The sequence below is a fragment of the Mastigoproctus giganteus genome, chromosome 8, assembly GCF_048544385.1.
Source record: "Mastigoproctus giganteus isolate SK-2022 chromosome 8, ASM4854438v1, whole genome shotgun sequence".
NCBI lineage: Eukaryota > Metazoa > Arthropoda > Arachnida > Uropygi > Thelyphonidae > Mastigoproctus > Mastigoproctus giganteus.
In genome coordinates, this window is record NC_143582.1 from 59,667,199 (window position 1) to 59,684,587 (window position 17,389).

General features: G+C 37.0%; 1 protein-coding gene across 1 annotated transcript in view; it reads left to right on the forward strand.

The window, feature by feature from the left end:
- LOC150081560 (uncharacterized) overlaps positions 1–17,389 on the forward strand; it is a 710,435-nt gene that overhangs the window by 344,152 nt on the left and 348,894 nt on the right. The window contains exon 14 of the mRNA XM_090380128.1: positions 837–1,019. Coding sequence (XP_090236254.1) covers positions 837–1,019 — 183 coding nt within the window. The remainder of the gene's footprint in view (positions 1–836; positions 1,020–17,389) is intronic.

Below are 17,389 nucleotides of genomic sequence, written 5' to 3' on the forward strand. Positions count from 1 at the left end.
TGAAATGAACAAATGAAACTAAATCTGTGGTTTCATTTAATTAACACCATAACAATAATTTTGCCCTTCAGTTTTTTTTTTTTTTTTTTTTGTGTGTGTGTGTGGGGGGGGAGAATAGCTTCCCCCATTGCTCCTTGTTGGGGAAGCAATGGGGGAAGCTGAGGAGTCAGGGGGCCAGATGGTTGACTTTGTAATTTTAGATCACATGGAGGCCATTTGAAATAAATAACTGCTAATTAATAAATAAAAACAATAATTTGTTCCCCCCCCCCATTATCAGTTGGAAATAGCTTCCCTCTCATTAGCTGTAGTTGGTAATTATAATCCTAAATATTAGACTTTATTTTAGAAGATTGATATATTGACTTTTGGCAAAACTATTATACTTCCCGGTCTGCTACCACTTGGGTGAACTGAAGAGTCAGGGGGATTGACAGTTGGTTTGTCATTTATGATCACATGAAGGTCATTTAGAAACCTCATGGAAGTGCTCACAATTTATAGTTTGCCTCTGATATTGACCAACATTAAACTATGTATGCTGACAATACACGAAAACAACAATCAAAATTTTGTACCATCTTTGCTTAGATTGCAGTAGGTTATAAGTAAAATGTATCATTCTGCTTAAGCAGAATGCATATCTGCATTGAGTGGCAGTGAATATGTTAACTTGCCACTTGTCATGTGGAGTTATTTTAATCCCTTTTTGCTATTTTGCTCATATTTCATTCAAATGCATTCTGTCCATTGTTAAATGATTGTTTAGAATAAGTTTGTAATTTGATTAATATTTGTATTTAATTTAGGATTTGATAAATTTTAATTTTCTTCAGATGATAAGAAAGCTAAAAGGAGTGAAAAGGTTCTTAAAGAATTAGAGAATATTGATGATGAAGCAGATCAAAATGGCATTCTTTTTGTAAAGACACGTGATGTAAATGCAGCACATAAATATGGTATTAGGAAGCTTCCATCACTTGTATTTTTTGAAAAGCAAGCTCCCACACGATATGAAGGTATGTGATTATCATTTAAACCTTTTATTTTTAATATAATTAGTTTAACCTTTTAATATTTTTTTGTTGAATTTTACTTTGATTTTATAATTTATGTAGAATCAAATTCATTCATGCTCCTTTTATGCGAGGGTTGGATATCTTGAATGTCATCCATTGATTTTATATTTTATCTAGAATCAAATTCACTACTACTCATTTTATTAAACGGTTGAATATCTTATTATTATTATTACAGGCAGTTCCTGCTTTATGAGTTTTCGCTTTACGAGTTCCCTTGTTTATGAGTTTGTTTTTTTTTTTTTTCAAGTATCAACAAAATCGAAAATATGAACATTAATTGCAAAAAATGAATGTTAAACATTCATAAATACCGCATTTCAAACCACATGTGGACCTATGCCATACAGTGTACCCCGATATTAATTCCTGGAATGGATATTAATTAATCCATTCCAGAGACACCATCATATTAGCATTAGCATTAGCATTAGTAGAGGCATTTGATGCAAGAAAGCAAGCTTATGCAGCATCAGTCAAAAAAGAAAAAAAAAAAAAAAAAAACCCACTCCCACTTCACCCCTCTGTTCGTTCAAAATACCTGTCCAGCTGAGCCTTAAACTTATTTAGGCTATCAACTTCCACAACAAGGGATGGAAGTCTGTTCCACCAACCAACCACTCGCTGGCTAAAGGCAAATTTCCGCACGTCTATCCTACATCTGTCTTTCCTTAATTTGAATTTATGCCCTCTCAGGTGATTATTCTGAGCGAGAGGAAGAATCCCATCAGCATTGAGCATGCTCAAACCATTCAATGCTTTATACACCTCTATCAGATCACCTCGCTGGTGCCTAGTCTCCAGATACTGTAATTTGCAAATCTTAAGCCTTTCTTTGTAAGAGCACCCCTTTGTTCCATTCACTAATTTTGTTGCCCTTCTCTGTACTCTTTCCAGCAGCTCTACATCCTTCTTGAAATGAGGCCTCCAGGCCTGTATACAGTACTCTAGGTGTGGCCTGACCATTGCCTTATACAAGGGAATAATCACCTCCTTATCCCTGCTAGAAAAATTCCTATATATCATTGACAATACACCATGAGCTACTCTTGCAGCCCGTCTGCACTGCTCAGAGAACTTCATATCTGCCTGCACAACCACCCCCAGGTCCCTTTCATTCTCTACCACTGTCAGTGTAGTACCACAGAGTTGATACGTTGCTCTGGGGTTGCTGTTCCCCATGTGTAATACTTTACATTTGTCAATGTTAAACTTCATTTGCCACCTCTCAGCCCATCTGCTCAACCTTTCCAGATCCTGTTGCAGCAGCATAGTGTCAGTAGTGTCCTTGACAGCCCTGCCAACCTTTGTATCGTCTGCAAACTTCGACATTAAGCTTGATATACCATCATCAATATCATTTATGAATACAGAAAACAATAATGGACCCAACACTGAGCCCTGAGGGACTCCACTAATAACATTAGTCCACGACGAGCAGTGTTCCTTGATTATCACTCTCTGTCTTCTCCCCCTCAGCCACCCCTTTACCCACAGCAGCAATTTGCCTCCAATGTTACACTGCTCCAATTTGTGCAGCAGTCTTCCATGTGCAACAGTATCAAAAGCCTTTCTAAGATCCAAGTATATAATATCAAAGTTATTCCCTGCATCCAGTTCCTTTGTGACTGCATCATAGTATCCAATCAAATTGGTCAGGCAAGACTTCCCCTTAACAAAACCATGCTGTGTCCGAGCTATAACTGAAGTCTTGTCTAAATGATCCTGCAGTGCTTCTTTAACTAGTGCCTCCATTAATTTTCCTGGAACAGAAGTTAAACTCACAGGTCTATAATTGCTTGTGTCAGCTTTTGATCCTCCTTTGTGAATTGGGGTCACATTTGCACATCTCCAGTCTTTGGGTACCTCACCTGAGTCCAAGGAAGCTCTCATAATTATGGCTAAGGGTTTGCTTACTTCCTTTGCTGCCTCCTTTAATATAACTGGATAGATCCCATCCACCCCAGGTGCCTTTCTTGTGTTTATCTTCAACAATTTCTCCTCCACTTTACTCTCAGTTATTACAAGATTCTCTAGCTTACTGCTAGAGTTGAATACACCTCTGGCTTTCCCCTCGCTAAATAACTCCTCATGTGTGAATGTCGATGCAAAATATTCATTTAGTTTGTTAGCTACCTGAGCAGGATCATCAACAGTTGACCCATTGATATCAAGTGGACCAATCTGATTCATCCCCTTCCTTCTAGAGTTTACATAAGTAAAGAACTCTTTGCTGTTTTTCTTTGCATCCCTTGCCAAAGATTTCTCGTAATCTGCCTTCGCCTGCCTAACCTCCTTTGTAACTTGGTTACAGATCAACTTGTATCTATCATAGGCTTCTGTGTCATGTGTTAATTTGTATGTATCCCATGCATGTTTCTTCTCTGCCATATGCCTCATCAGTTCATCTGACATCCATTTAGGCCTAAACCTTGAACAATATTTCTTAGTTGGTATGTAAAGTCTAGTAGCTTCGAAGATAAGTTCTTTGAATGCTTCCCATTTTGCATTTGCTGTTGGTAACATCATCAGTTGGTCCAACTGTATAGAATTTAAATACTGTCTCAGTCCATCGTAGTCGCCTTTACGAAAGCAATAACCCTTCCCTTTACCCCTAATGGTAGTTACCTCTTTGAGTAAATCCCACTTCAGCACACTGTGATCACTGCCACCTAGTGGTTTATTTATCTGCAGATTCTTAATGCGTGAAGAATCACTGCTGATAATCAAATCAAGAGTATTCCTCCCTCCAGTTGCCTCCCGAACATGCTGATGTAGAAAACAATCATCCAATAAATCCACAAAAGCCTTGCTAGTGTGTGAGTGACCAGCCCACAAATTCCAGTCAATATCTGGAAATTAAAATCTCCCATTATAAGACTCTCTGATTTACTGGCCCACTCTATTTCCCTGTACAGTTTCTTATTATACTCATCAGAGTCATTAGGCCTATAGCACACTCCTACTCTAAATTTTGACCTCCCAATGCTTATGTCACACCAAACTGACTCGACACTGCACTGTCCAGCGATGTCCACTGGCTTCACTTCCTTGGATTTTATGTATTTCTTAACTAATAGCATAACCCCTCCTCCCTTCCTATCCAGTCTATTTTTTCTGTAGATGTTGTACTCCCCAAATTCCAGTTCTGCATTCCTTATATCTGTATGACACCAAGTCTCTGATATCCCAACAATATCTGCCTTTGATGTTTTGAGCAATACCTCAAATTCATCAAATTTATTTACTAAACTCCTAGCATTGGTGTACACGCAAGTATACATGCACCTAATGTCGTGAAAATATCTTAATGTGAACTCAATGACACATTTTTTGGTAATTCGTCCCACGACCTCGGAAGTTGAAATTTTTGCTATATACCTCTATAAGGTTGTTTTTATAGTGTAAATTGTAATAGTTACCAATTCAAATCATTAAAATGCACTACACTTTCATTGTTATCATATGTTCTGTTATAAGAGCCAATTTTGAATGGCTTTGTAATATTTTTTTAAAACATATTTCAGATTTTTGGGGTTTACGACCATAAAACAATAAAAACAATTTGCACTTTCTGGGTTATTAGGCTTTTCTGTTACTGCAAGCAATTATAAATGGGTAGTAGACTCCATGTTATTGCATTTGCGAAAATACTCATAGCTAGAATTGTGTGGGTTTTTTTTACGTTATTATGGTGAAATATGTTACCCCTCTACTGAAATCTTCAATCTTATAAAAAACATAAATAAATTTTCAGAATCTTCTCGTTTTTTTTTTTTTTATTTTTTTTTAAGTTTCGCAAACTTCTTACTCCACGCAAATCATGTTAGTTGCAATTTGTGCATTCCGTGAAAAAATACTTATGGTGCTATTGAAATTACAAAGAAACGAGAAGATTATCTTCGAAACAAATGCTTCTTGAAGCATTTCTGAAGAAGATGACTCCTTGTGCAACAAACCAATGAGTGCCGAGCCAATAATGAGTTGTGAGAACTGGGGTCTTACTATTTATTTATTTATTTATCTATATGGTTAAGTGTTGTTATACCATGTACCTTGGAACCCAATTTTGGTAGTTGTGTATTATTTTTGATTTAAGTACAACTGATTCCTCACCCTTCCAAAGCTCACAAGCTACCTGGCTGCTATATTTATTCTTTCTGTTGCAGAAGATTCTGGGCATGAGGATATATTTATTCTCCTTGTACAGGTTTAGACTTAGTGCAAGTTTTTTTTTTTTTTTGAGAGCAGTGTATATTTCTCTTAGAAAAATGAAGCACTTATTTAAATTTCTAAACATAACAAAGGTTTATTTCCATAGCAAAATTTACACAGTATTATCTCATTTAATGTTAAGAAATATTATCTCCACCTTCTTTCTGAAATTGTACAACCTACTCTTAATTAAGGTTAACTTCAGGATCAATAAAACTTCCTTCTACCTCCTTTTTTAAATTTTTTTTCATACATATCTTTAATTATACCATTTAGTTAAAAGTTATAATCACCTCTTTTCTTCTGAAAATTGTACGTGTTGTACAATTTTCAGAAGAAAAGAGGTGATTATAACTTTTACCTAAATGGTATAATTAAAGACTACTTTTAATTAAAGTTAACTACAGGAACAATAAAAACTTTCCTTCTACTTCCTTTATACATATTCATCATACATATTTTTTCATTTAATCTAAAATTTTCTTTCAAATCTTTTTGTACATACTACACCTTTCCTCTAACAATCTCAGACTATACAACTCTCTGAAAACAGTCCTTTTATCCTTACAAAATACTGCTCCTCTAGCCAGTTATCAATCAAATATCTATCCCTTTGTTTTTTTTCTTTCACAAACATATACAATTTAGGGATACATATATTCTCCCTAGAGCACTTATGCAACATAATCCTGAGCTTATACATATATTCTACACAATTCCATTATATCAGAGCTAGATAGTATTTTCTCTCTCTCCCCCCACCTATCCCAGTTTCTTGCTATTTATTAGTGTTTTAGGCCTATCTCAAGCTATCCATCGACAAAGTTAACAATTATCAGTCCCGAGCAGATTCTAACAATTAACCTTTATAATTGTTTGGGACTTACTTTTCCTTGCCCTTTCTTTATTTCGCAGCCACCAGTAAATTGATCCTCCACTTCTGGTTTTTCTCTGTGCCATCTTCCTTGTGCTTGGCTTATGAGTTCTACAGGCATTTCTTTCCTACATTCTCTTTTAGAGGAATCGATGGGTGATGGTCTGCATCCATTTACTTTCTTATTATGAGGAGGCTCGGGCTCCTTGAGCATTCAGTTGGCCATTTATCAGACACCCTTCTCATTTTGGCGACTATCTTCACCCTCCACTTTACATCAAACACAGGTACTTCTGCTTGACCACTCTTTCCGACACGACATTACAACACTTTTTCGGACATTCAAAAACTAAAGTTCCCCTTTCTCCTCATGCTCCTACTTTTTGTTTCCATTCTCCTGCCTTCTTTTTAACTAATACAATCACCTTCTCTTCCAGCATCTCTACTCTAGTTTGTCCTTCATCTCAAATCTTTGTTTCAGCTGTGCTATATGGCTGGGCATCCTTCTCCTGAAGTACAAAGACTGCGGAGCTACTTCCTTCTGGAACTTTCCCTTAATCTGGTTTGTTCCGCTCGTAGTCAGAAACAGATACCCTTCTGTTTCCAAAATGCATTCTAAAGTGAGTTTAATTGTATGTACCTGAAACTTAAGTTATCTTCCATTACTAGGTTCACAGTCCATTACTCTACTCAAGCACATACCACGATTAATGGATAATTTGGGACAGTGACTTCATTGCTTCCCCAACATATCTTTCCTGCCATTGTCTGCATTCCGAACCATTATTTTTAGAAATCAAACTTGCCATCCATTGTCACTTTCCAATTGTTCTGTACTTGCTCACATTGGCATAACTAATTAGCACTCTGCTTCAGATGAATATCTGTGTGGATTTAGAAGTAAAAGAACTTAGCTTACCCTCTCTGTATAAAAATAATTAATTTTAAAAGACAGAAATTTATTATTTTTCTGGAGTTGTAAGAGTGGAACTTTACAGAGTGATCAACGAGTGTGCATTTAGTCAATGATGATGATGACGAAGAATAAACATTCTTTAACATTTGTGAGTCATAAATAATTTCTTTATTATTATAATTTGCTTTGATTTTACAGGCTCCGTTTTCATTTCTTTGGATAAATCAATCATTGTTTAAACAAACTAATTAGCTAACTAATTTCACTATTGAGAATGTAACCCCTATTTTTAACATGATGTCCATGGGAAATAAATTCGTGTTTTACGAGTTTTCACTTTACGAGCGTGCACTAGGAATGAATTAACTTGTAAAGTCAGGAACTACCTGTATTATTAACCATATAGTGCAAGGAAGCATGAGGCTTATGCTGCACCAGCCAAAACAAAAAAAAAATTCCTGAGTTACCCTGAGAGAGAGAGAGAGAGAGAGAGAAAGAGAGAAAGGAATCACCAATAAAGAGAAGAATGATGATATCCAGCTCAGGACCCTGGGTGTACCAAGCCCATACTCACCAGATGTGAGCCCCTGGGGTGAATTTTGAATGTGATACATTAATAAAAATTTATTAAGTGAAACTGAATGCTTCTCTAAATGGGAAGCATTCAGGGAAGTAATCATAGAAGCTACTAGGCTTTTCATACCAACTAAGAAATACTATTCCAAGCTTAGATCTAAATTGATGTCAGATGAACTGGTGAGACTTGAGACACAGAAGAAAAATCCATGGGATGCATACAAATCATCAGGTGATACAGAAGCCTATGATAGATATAAACCAGCCTGTAATTAGTAACTCCTTTGTAATTAAGTCACAAATGGAGGAGCCCTGAATGCCAAGCGATAGTAACAAGTGATTTTCTCTGAGATATATAGAGTGCTCTTTCTAAGTGACAGTTTAATTTCCTTTCTAGTTCCTTTTTCTCTTTTGTTTACCTCAAGTTACCTAAAGCTCTGCTACTGTGAGAGCCACTTACCCACAAGTTCTGGTCAGTATCTGGAAAGTTAAAATTCCCCATTATAAGACATTCCGATTTGCTGCACCACTCTATTTGCATGTATAGTTGTTTTTATACTCATCACAGTCGTTTATTCATCACAGCCTATAACATAGTTCTGCTCTCATTTTTCTTTTTCCAGTGCATATGGCAGATCAGCCCGACTGAACATTGCGCTGGCCATCCTGTTGAACTAAGTACATTTTCAAGAGCATAATGATACCCCTATTTCCTATCCTTTCTATAGTACTCACCATATTCAAGTTCAGCTTCATTATGTCTGAGTGGCACCATATGTCTGATATCCTTTCAGCGTCTGCATTTGATGACTTAACCTGTACTTCAAATTTATCAAAATTGTTTCCTCTCCTCCTAGCATTGGTGCACAAGTAAGTATACATATGCCTGTTTTTGCTCTTAGTCAGCCTATCACAGCCCATGTATTTACTTCTTCCATGAGGACCTTCTTCCCCCAGCTGGCCTTTCCAGTCCCCAACATTTTGCTTTCCAGGCTGCTGCATATCTCAGTAGAAGCAATGCAAGAATAATTTTTTTGCCTCTGCTTGTAGCTACTGTTAAATGTATTAGTCTGTTTATCTTTACAAGTTTTAATGTACAACTTGCATTTCGATAGTACCACAAGAGTGGCCCATGCTCAGTAAGAAGTTTTTACTGGCACCAACTACAATGTTGGATCCATGATATTGGGTCTCTGCCCTTGTGACTTGTTGATGGTAACTCTAAAGGTCAGCAGTATTAGAAACTATTCATTGCAATATGACAGTAGAGGCTGCATTATTCCCTGTGAACCTGTCACACATGAAAACTTTATGACGCAACAAATCAGATCTATCCTACTGGAGGGTTGAGAAGTAAAGCTCAGATTGTATAACACCATTAAAACAGTCCAAATCTTCAATTTTCTGACCATGATGTCACTGTATAAAGTGGATGGAGCAATAAGACATCACCGTTTTTATTTTTGGTAATCTCACGTTTAGCATAGAACTGTCGGATGCATATCAGCAAAGGGAGTTGCAGACACAACTGTGGAACAGCTAATTTACACATAAGAAAGCTAGAATTTACAGTAATAGAAAACTGTTTCAGCATCACACAGCTATAAACTCTGAATGAATTTGCCAGATTTCCTTACCCTACACTAAATGGACAAAACAGCTACTCGGCCATATTAAGAAGATAAAAGAAAAAAAAAATAATGAAAATATATATAAGAATAGCCTATTTCATCAACGAATAAAATATATTAAAACATTGTACTGGTTTTCCTTCTCACGTTTAACGTAGAGTAAATAATCTCCACGCAAACTGACCATACTGAATTGTAACAGAGGAGGTGGAGAGATTTTATATATATATGGAGGAATAATGATTTGAAAACATAAAAGCACTATAAATAACAATTGATTAAAAATTTGTACTAATTTTAGGTAAAATTATGCATACTATATATATAATTAAACAAGATTCCAAACTCTACACAGTTAATTCAGTTTTTGTTATCTGAGTCACTACCTTCATTTATTAATTTGGTACACAGTAAGTTGGGGCTTAAACTACACTTGTATTTGACTATACTTGCATGTTGGAACTACAGAAGTAGATACAAGTTGACCTGGTCTACACTGATCCCATTAACATGTTTTATTTTGTCTGATTTTGTTATAAAGGACAAAATCATGTAAAGTAAAGATGCTTTAAGTATTTCTAAAATATCAAAGTAATATATGAACTAAAAATTAAAATATTTAGAGTTTTCATGAACCTGTGGTTAAAAGATATCCCAAGTGGATTGTGAGGATGTTGAGATTGTGTCATATGTGGTTTCTAACTTGTGACACTCTAAGATGGATCTTTTTGGAATCACCATGGTCAGTTTATGTAAAGCATATTTTTATTGAAGACTGACAAACATTTGAAATTTATAGTTGAATATAAATATTCAAATTTAAAATTAAAACTACCATTTAATATTATCATATTTTATACATTACTAACACAGTCAGCATGATTTTGCTTGTCTGAAGAATACATGCATGTGGTACGTTATACATTCAGATAAATCACTTATTGGTACAAGAAATACCATGCATTAGCCTAAATCACTGAACTTTGTTTTCATCTATCAGGTTGGTTGGCATTGTAGTATGTGGTAATGGTAGAAGATAGCTCACAGTAGCCAGGTAAGAAAGCCATTGTACATAAAAGGTGTTATTGCCAACTTAAAACTGTTTAATACTGGAAAAACCTAATATGGACAGATTGAACAGAAATGCATATAATGTAAGGCCAGAAATGAATATATTCAGATTTTTGTTGGTTTGGTTTACATTGCATCATTTGCAAAATATAGTAAATTCCATTTTGTATTGATTAAATTTCAAGTTTCATTGCCTTTTACCTTGGAATCCCCAATCATTTTTCAACTAGGAACAAGGGAAAAAAAAAAAAAAGAGCAGTGAGCATTGTAATCATTAATCCAAATAAAGAATGGAAACTTCCTTTGTTGCAAAAAATACAACTCCAGCAATTATGCTGGAGTTGCATTCCAAGCATATGACTTGCAACAAAGGAAGTTTCCATTCTTTATTTGGATTAAGGATTACAATGAAAGAAAAATGCCTTTAAGCAAAATTCTTATTTTATCCAAGGGAAAAACCTCATTTGAAGGCCTGTGTTCAAAGTTGGAGTCTAAAAGATGAGACTTTTGAAGCAGCCAAAGCTAGTTTGAGCAATACAAGGCTTGTTCTAACTTCACAATGCTTCCTTGAATGGGTGTGCATACACTACTTACCTTAAGAAAAAAGTGTTCTTTAAAATGGTAAGTTATTATGTAGCACAAAGCGAAACGGAAGACAAAATAAAATAAATGCGAAGTTTTAATGTTAAATTGTAAAACACAATATGTTAAATACATACAGTACAAAAAGCTTTCGGTTATTATGGTAACCTTTATCAGTCAAACTGAGAGTTTAGGAACTTAGAACATAAGGGCGTGTAACACTAGTCATGCACAGTAACCTTCGTGATGTAATAGTTAACTGTTTGATGTTGAAGCCTGTGGTTGCGACGTATGCGAATGTGCCGTTTGTCAGTCACGAGGATGGTTGCTTCAATAATAGGGTGGACACGACATCCACTGCTTCTGTTGACCGAAGTATTAGAGCACGTGGTGTGCAACGATTCCACTCAGGCATGGCGTCAGTAATGGCGGGACTGATTGATAACCATGACATCGCGATGTGAGTCAATGTCATGTTGGGTTGACCAGAAGTGCTCAGCAATGGCCAAGTGTTCTATGTACGCTAAACGGATGGCTCTTTTGTGTTTTGAGATACATTTGCTGAGCCTTCTCCCAGTTTCTCTGATATAGCAGCCAGTGCAGTCACGGCAAGAAATGCAGTAGACTAGTCCACTTTGTAATAAGGTGGGAACCGGTGTTTTCACTCTAGAGATGAGGCATCGCAATTTCCTGCCCGGAAGCTGTATGCACTTTATTCCATGAGATTTCAGGGCCCTAGAAACCTGCTGTGATAGATTTGGGTAATATGGGATAAAAGCACTCGCAGTGGAGTCATTACCTTGAATGTTCCTGTTTGTCATTACATGGTCATGTGCCTGCAGGTCACACCTGTCTAGGGTACTGGCAGGATAGCCACACCTCGCAAGGTCTGTCTTGACCCTAGCAATCTCGGTGCGCCTCTCATCTATAGAACTAGATTGGGTCCAGGCACGAGTTAACAATGTCCGCACGGTGCCAAGAAGATGGCTGCACGTGTGTGCTGACCCATAGTTGGTAAATTGGCCAGCACACATTGGCTTGTGGTAGACTGTTGTCTTCAAGCACGTGCCCTCATGTCGGACAAGGGTGTCTAAGTATGGTAGATTTACCAACTATCAGTCAGCACACACACACACATGCGCAGCCATCTTCTTGGCACTGCTGGACATCGTTAACTTGTGCCTGGACCCACTCTAGTTCTGTAGATGAGAGGTGCACCAAGATTGCTATGGTCAAGACTGATCTTGCAAGGTGTGGCTATCCCACCAGTATCCTAGACAGGTGTGACCTGCAGGCACATGACCATGTAACGACCAACAGGAACATTCAAGATAATGACTCCACTGTGAGTGCCTTTATCTCATACTACCCAAACCTTTCACAGCAGGTTTCTAGGATCCTGAAATATCATGGAATAAAGTGCATACAGCTCCTGGGCAGGAAATTGCGATCCCTCATCTCTAGAATGAAAACACGGGTTCCCACCATACTACAAATTGGACTAGTCTACCGCATTTCTTGCCATGACTGCACTGGTTGCTACATCGGAGAAACAGGGAGAGGGCTTGGCAAATGTATCTCAGAACACTCAGCCATTGCTGAGCACTTCTGGTCAACCCGATACGACATTGACCCACATTGTGATGTCATGATCGGTCCCGCCATTACTGACGCCATGTCTGAGTGGAATCGTTGCACATCATGTGCTCTAATACTTCGGTCAACAGAAGCAGTGGATGTCGTGTCCGCCCTATTATTGAAGCAACCATCCTCATGACTGACAAACGTTGGCAATGTTCACATACGTCAGAACCACAGGCTTCAACATCAGACAGTTAACTATTACATCACGCAGTTTACTGTGCATGACTAGTGTTACACGCCCTTATGTTCTAAGTTCCTAAACTCTCAGTTTGACTGATGAAGGTTACCATAATAACTGAAAGTTTTTTGTACTGTATGTATTTAACATATTGTGTTTTGCAATTTAACATTAAACATGTAATTTATTTTATTTTATTTTGTCTTCTGTTTCGCTCTGTGCTACATAATAACTTACCATAATGAATCCAGAGCACCTCTAGATCTGTTAGATGAGAATATCTGTGTGTTCTCAAAACATCTTAAAAAATCGTTTTTACCTAGTAGCAATGTGCCGCATTACTAATAAAATGATTGTTGTTCTCCATCTCTGAAACAAAATTGTTTTGGTAGTAGAGTGCAGCAATCCTTGCAGAGAACAGTTAAGAAATGCAGCAATCCTTGCAGAGAACAGTTAAGAAATGCAGACAGGTTCTTTGTAATGACTGCACCCTTAAATCCTAATCTTCAAGATTTAAGTATTGCTGAAATAAAACAAAAGCTTTTAAGTTCTAGTGACTGTATAGGTTTACAGCAGACACAGGTTTGAAATGCTTAGTTTAAAAGTAACAATCGATTAAATATTCTAATTGAGATATTCCTAATAGTAAAATACTGAGACAGATGTATTTTCACTTGAAACAAAAAATAATAATAATAAATTAAAAAATAATAATAATTAAATAAATAAATATGAAATTCATCATAATGTTTTCTTTTATACGAAGGGGTATCAAAAAGCCCTAGAAAGGCGAAACTTCACAGGAACTTTAATGCTTTTCTATTTACTCTCTCTCTCTCTCTCTCTCTCTCTCTCTCTCTCTCTCTCTCTCTCTCTCTCTCTCTCTCTCTCTCTCTCTGCATAGTAACACATTTCTCCCATCTATGGATCAGTTGCCTAATGCCTTGATCACAGAAGTCCAAACTTTTTGCCTGAGTTTGAAACTGCCCTGGGCAACAAAGTTGGTAGTGGCTGTGTGAGCCGGTGCATTGTCTGACAGAAGATGGATACCTTTAGTTAATATTCCATGCTGTTTCACCTTCAACGCATCGCGTAACTTTTTCAAAAGATTTCTGTAGTATTCTCCAGTGAATGTGGAACCACAAGGTAGGTAATCTGTCGGGATAACCCAAAACCTTCTTGGTCAGATGGAGTGGTCTTTGGCTTTTTGGGAGGTGGGGTGGAGGTGTGCTTTTTTACTACTTTGACCTGTCTTTAGTCTCTGGATCATACTGGTACACCCAGCATTCGTCATTTGTCACCAACCGATCAAAAACGTTTTCAACACCCACATTACACAAATCCACCAGTTGGCAAGATTGCATTTGATATTGCTTCTGCAAAAGTGTCAACAATCTTGGAACCCATCTTGTGGAGGGAGACCTTAGACCTGTGCAGATGGTCATGTGAAATGCTGTGGGCAGACCCATAACTGATTCCCACTGCATTTGCGATGAAATGAATTGTCACACACCTGTCACTCAGCACCAGCTGCTCAACTCAACCCTTGCAACCATCTCGCTGTCTGTTAATGTTGATAGCCTTCCTTCTCTTGGCTCGTCAAAGACACTTGTATGACCACACTGAAACTCCCATTTTCACTTTTTTAGAGTGTCATAGGATGGACAATTCTGCCAATGACAACTCTGGACAATGATAGACAATACAGCTTCCATTTCTTCATCAATTTCCTGAGCTTTCTTGCCTTTCAAATGTAGGAGCTTGATCACTGCTCGATACTCTACTTTGTCACCCATAGCGTCCTTCCTCAGATTCCGGGCTCCACCTCTGGTGTATGATCACCTATGGGAATGAAATTTCACGTGTTAGTTGTTGAATATGTAGACAACTTATATTAAAAATGGCATCTTCCTACTGATGTTTTATCTAGGTCAGGGTATGAACTTTTTGATAACCCCCATATATTATAATTCTAATTTCTGACCTAGTAATTTTCAGAAATAACTTCACTGTGCATACACAAAACTTTACAACTATAAATCAAAATACTATCTAGTGGTGCTGCTGAGATTAAAACTAAGAACATTTTTTTAATTGTTTAATCTCTTAAGGCAGCAGTGTCCAACCGTTTCCTGTAAAGGGGTCATATTCAAAGTTAGATTTGTTTTTTGGCCCACACTGAATGATTTGAAAAAAATTAAGTCTTTTACATTTTCCATATCTTGTTACATGTAAAAGGAAGGAAATTTCCATTTTCATGTTAATGTTTTTTATTTTCAGGCTATATATAAGAAAAATGCAAATTCCCAACGCTTATGTGCAACAAATCTATGTCAGTTATTTTTTTTTTAGATTTTATTAAAATTATAAAAATATGCTTACTTTTGCTTTTAAATGCTCACTTTAGAAAATTTAAAACCTGAAAGAGATCACAGATTTTCAATGTTAAGGTGAATAAATAAATATAATGATACACCTAAAATTGAAAATATTAAAATACGCAATAATGAATAAATAAATATAATGATACACCTAAAATTGAAAATATATATTCAAAAACTTTATTTAGTGCAATATGCCATAACATTTTCTGAACAAAACTTAACATTTAATGAGAAAATTTTGGCCGCTAATTTACAAAATTTAAATGCTGTTTTAGTTCACTTTCCGCATGAGTTATATAAAAATTATTCCCGGGCCATATCTGGCTCGCAGGCCATAGGTTGGACACCACTACTTAAGGTATTGTAGCATTAACCAAACAGCCACAAAAAGTTTTATTCTGTAATTACACTGTTGGAAGATTGTCCTTTATCAAAAGAGAATGCTTGCTCTGTGTTTTTGAGCAGTTCCAGATAATGGTTGCTTTTGAATGAATGCTTTTATCCTTTAATGTGTTGACTTTGCTTCAATCTGTATTTTCAAAATCTATGTAAATAAAAGAAAATCTCTTAATTACATTTACCTTTACAGAAGTGGCCACTTGATCAAGACTCTTATGTTTATTTATTTTGTTCTTGTCTTTTTCTGGAATACAATTATCTATATTTTTGCAGGACATCAGTTGACAACATAGCGTTCATATGTGACAATTTTGAAGCATTTTTAAATATAGTCTGGATCTTGCCTACCAGCATAACAAATAAATAAGAAGAAAAATACTCAGTCTTATGAATGAATGAATGGCTCCCAATGAATTCTGGAAACTTTCAGTAAATATACATCACTTGGCACCTCCGTAGCCAGGTGGGAAGGAGCAGCAGTGCGTAGCACACGCTTCTTGATTAGACCGGGGTTCGAGCCCGTCACCACCAAATACGGATGATGCGGAAAGGTCAGGAAATGGCCATCGCATATCCCGAAGCAATATGGCCTAAGCTGCTAATGCTCCTAAAAACCAAAACAACAACAACAACATACATCACTTATAATTTCTAATTTCAATAATAACACTATTTCTCTTATTTAATATACTTTTAAGCCTTCTAACTCCTCTCTCTCTCTCTCTCTCTCTCTCTCTCTCTCTCTCTCTCTCTCTCTCTCTCTCTCTCTCTCTCATATTTCACCCCCTCTGTAAATAGGAGAGATGTTTGCATATCTTCAATCAAGGATGCTCATAATTTGACCTTGAATCTTGAAATGTAGTCCATCCGGTTATCTAGATCAAGATTTGAATTAATGAGACAGTGTCTGGATGGGTATGGTGCTTTTCCTTTAGACAAGGTAGCATCGGTGTATCTCTTTATGGCTGATGCCTTGAGTCTGTTGAAAATAGCTCATGCCCTGAAATATAGGATCCGATCTTGGGTTGTACCAGAGATTTTTCATCGCCTGTGAAGGTACTGCTTGTTGTGGAAACTGCGTGCTAGATCTTTGGTCCACCAAGCTCTAGTCCTTGGAGAAATGCGTATGGTTTTGGCTGATGCATAGAGAGTGACTGTATTTATCCATCTTGTGATTAGATCAACTGCGAGCATTGGGTCACATCCATCAAGCACATGCCATGGAATAGACTGCGCTGCCTTGAGGCACTTTTTGGGATTCAGAAAAGTCGGAGAAAAAAAAAATGATTCTTTCTAGGTATAGGCAGAACAAGAAGTGGCGACTGGGCTAGCCGGGTGGGTAAAGTGCCTGCCTGGTAACCCAAAGGTTGCGGGTTCGAATCCCGCCTCGGGCTTGGATCAGAGTAGAAAATGTAAAAACCTTGGGAGGTGAAATATGGCCACAGAAGCCAATGCGCCAACAACTAACAAAAAAAAAAAAAAAAAAAAAAAACAAGAAGTAATGATTTGAAGAACATTTCTGGTGGAATGTCAACTCTGCAAATGCCAGAACATAGAATCAAGACGATTAGTGCCTCTCGTTGGCTCCTCATTGATAATCGTAAAATTTAATGGACAGAGATTGTTCATTAGTTGCTGAAGGAAAGGGCTCAGATGGGGTGAAAGGTTAAAATTGCCGCAGAGAATGTGAGTAGCAGAAGGGTGTAACTTACTCATTATCCAGCTGGTAGCATCGTCAATTGTTGCAATATCTGGAGCTGGGGGTATGTAGATTTCCGCTAAATCGATTAAACATGCATTAAACTTCTCAGTTACGAGTATTGCTTCATAAGTAAGGATG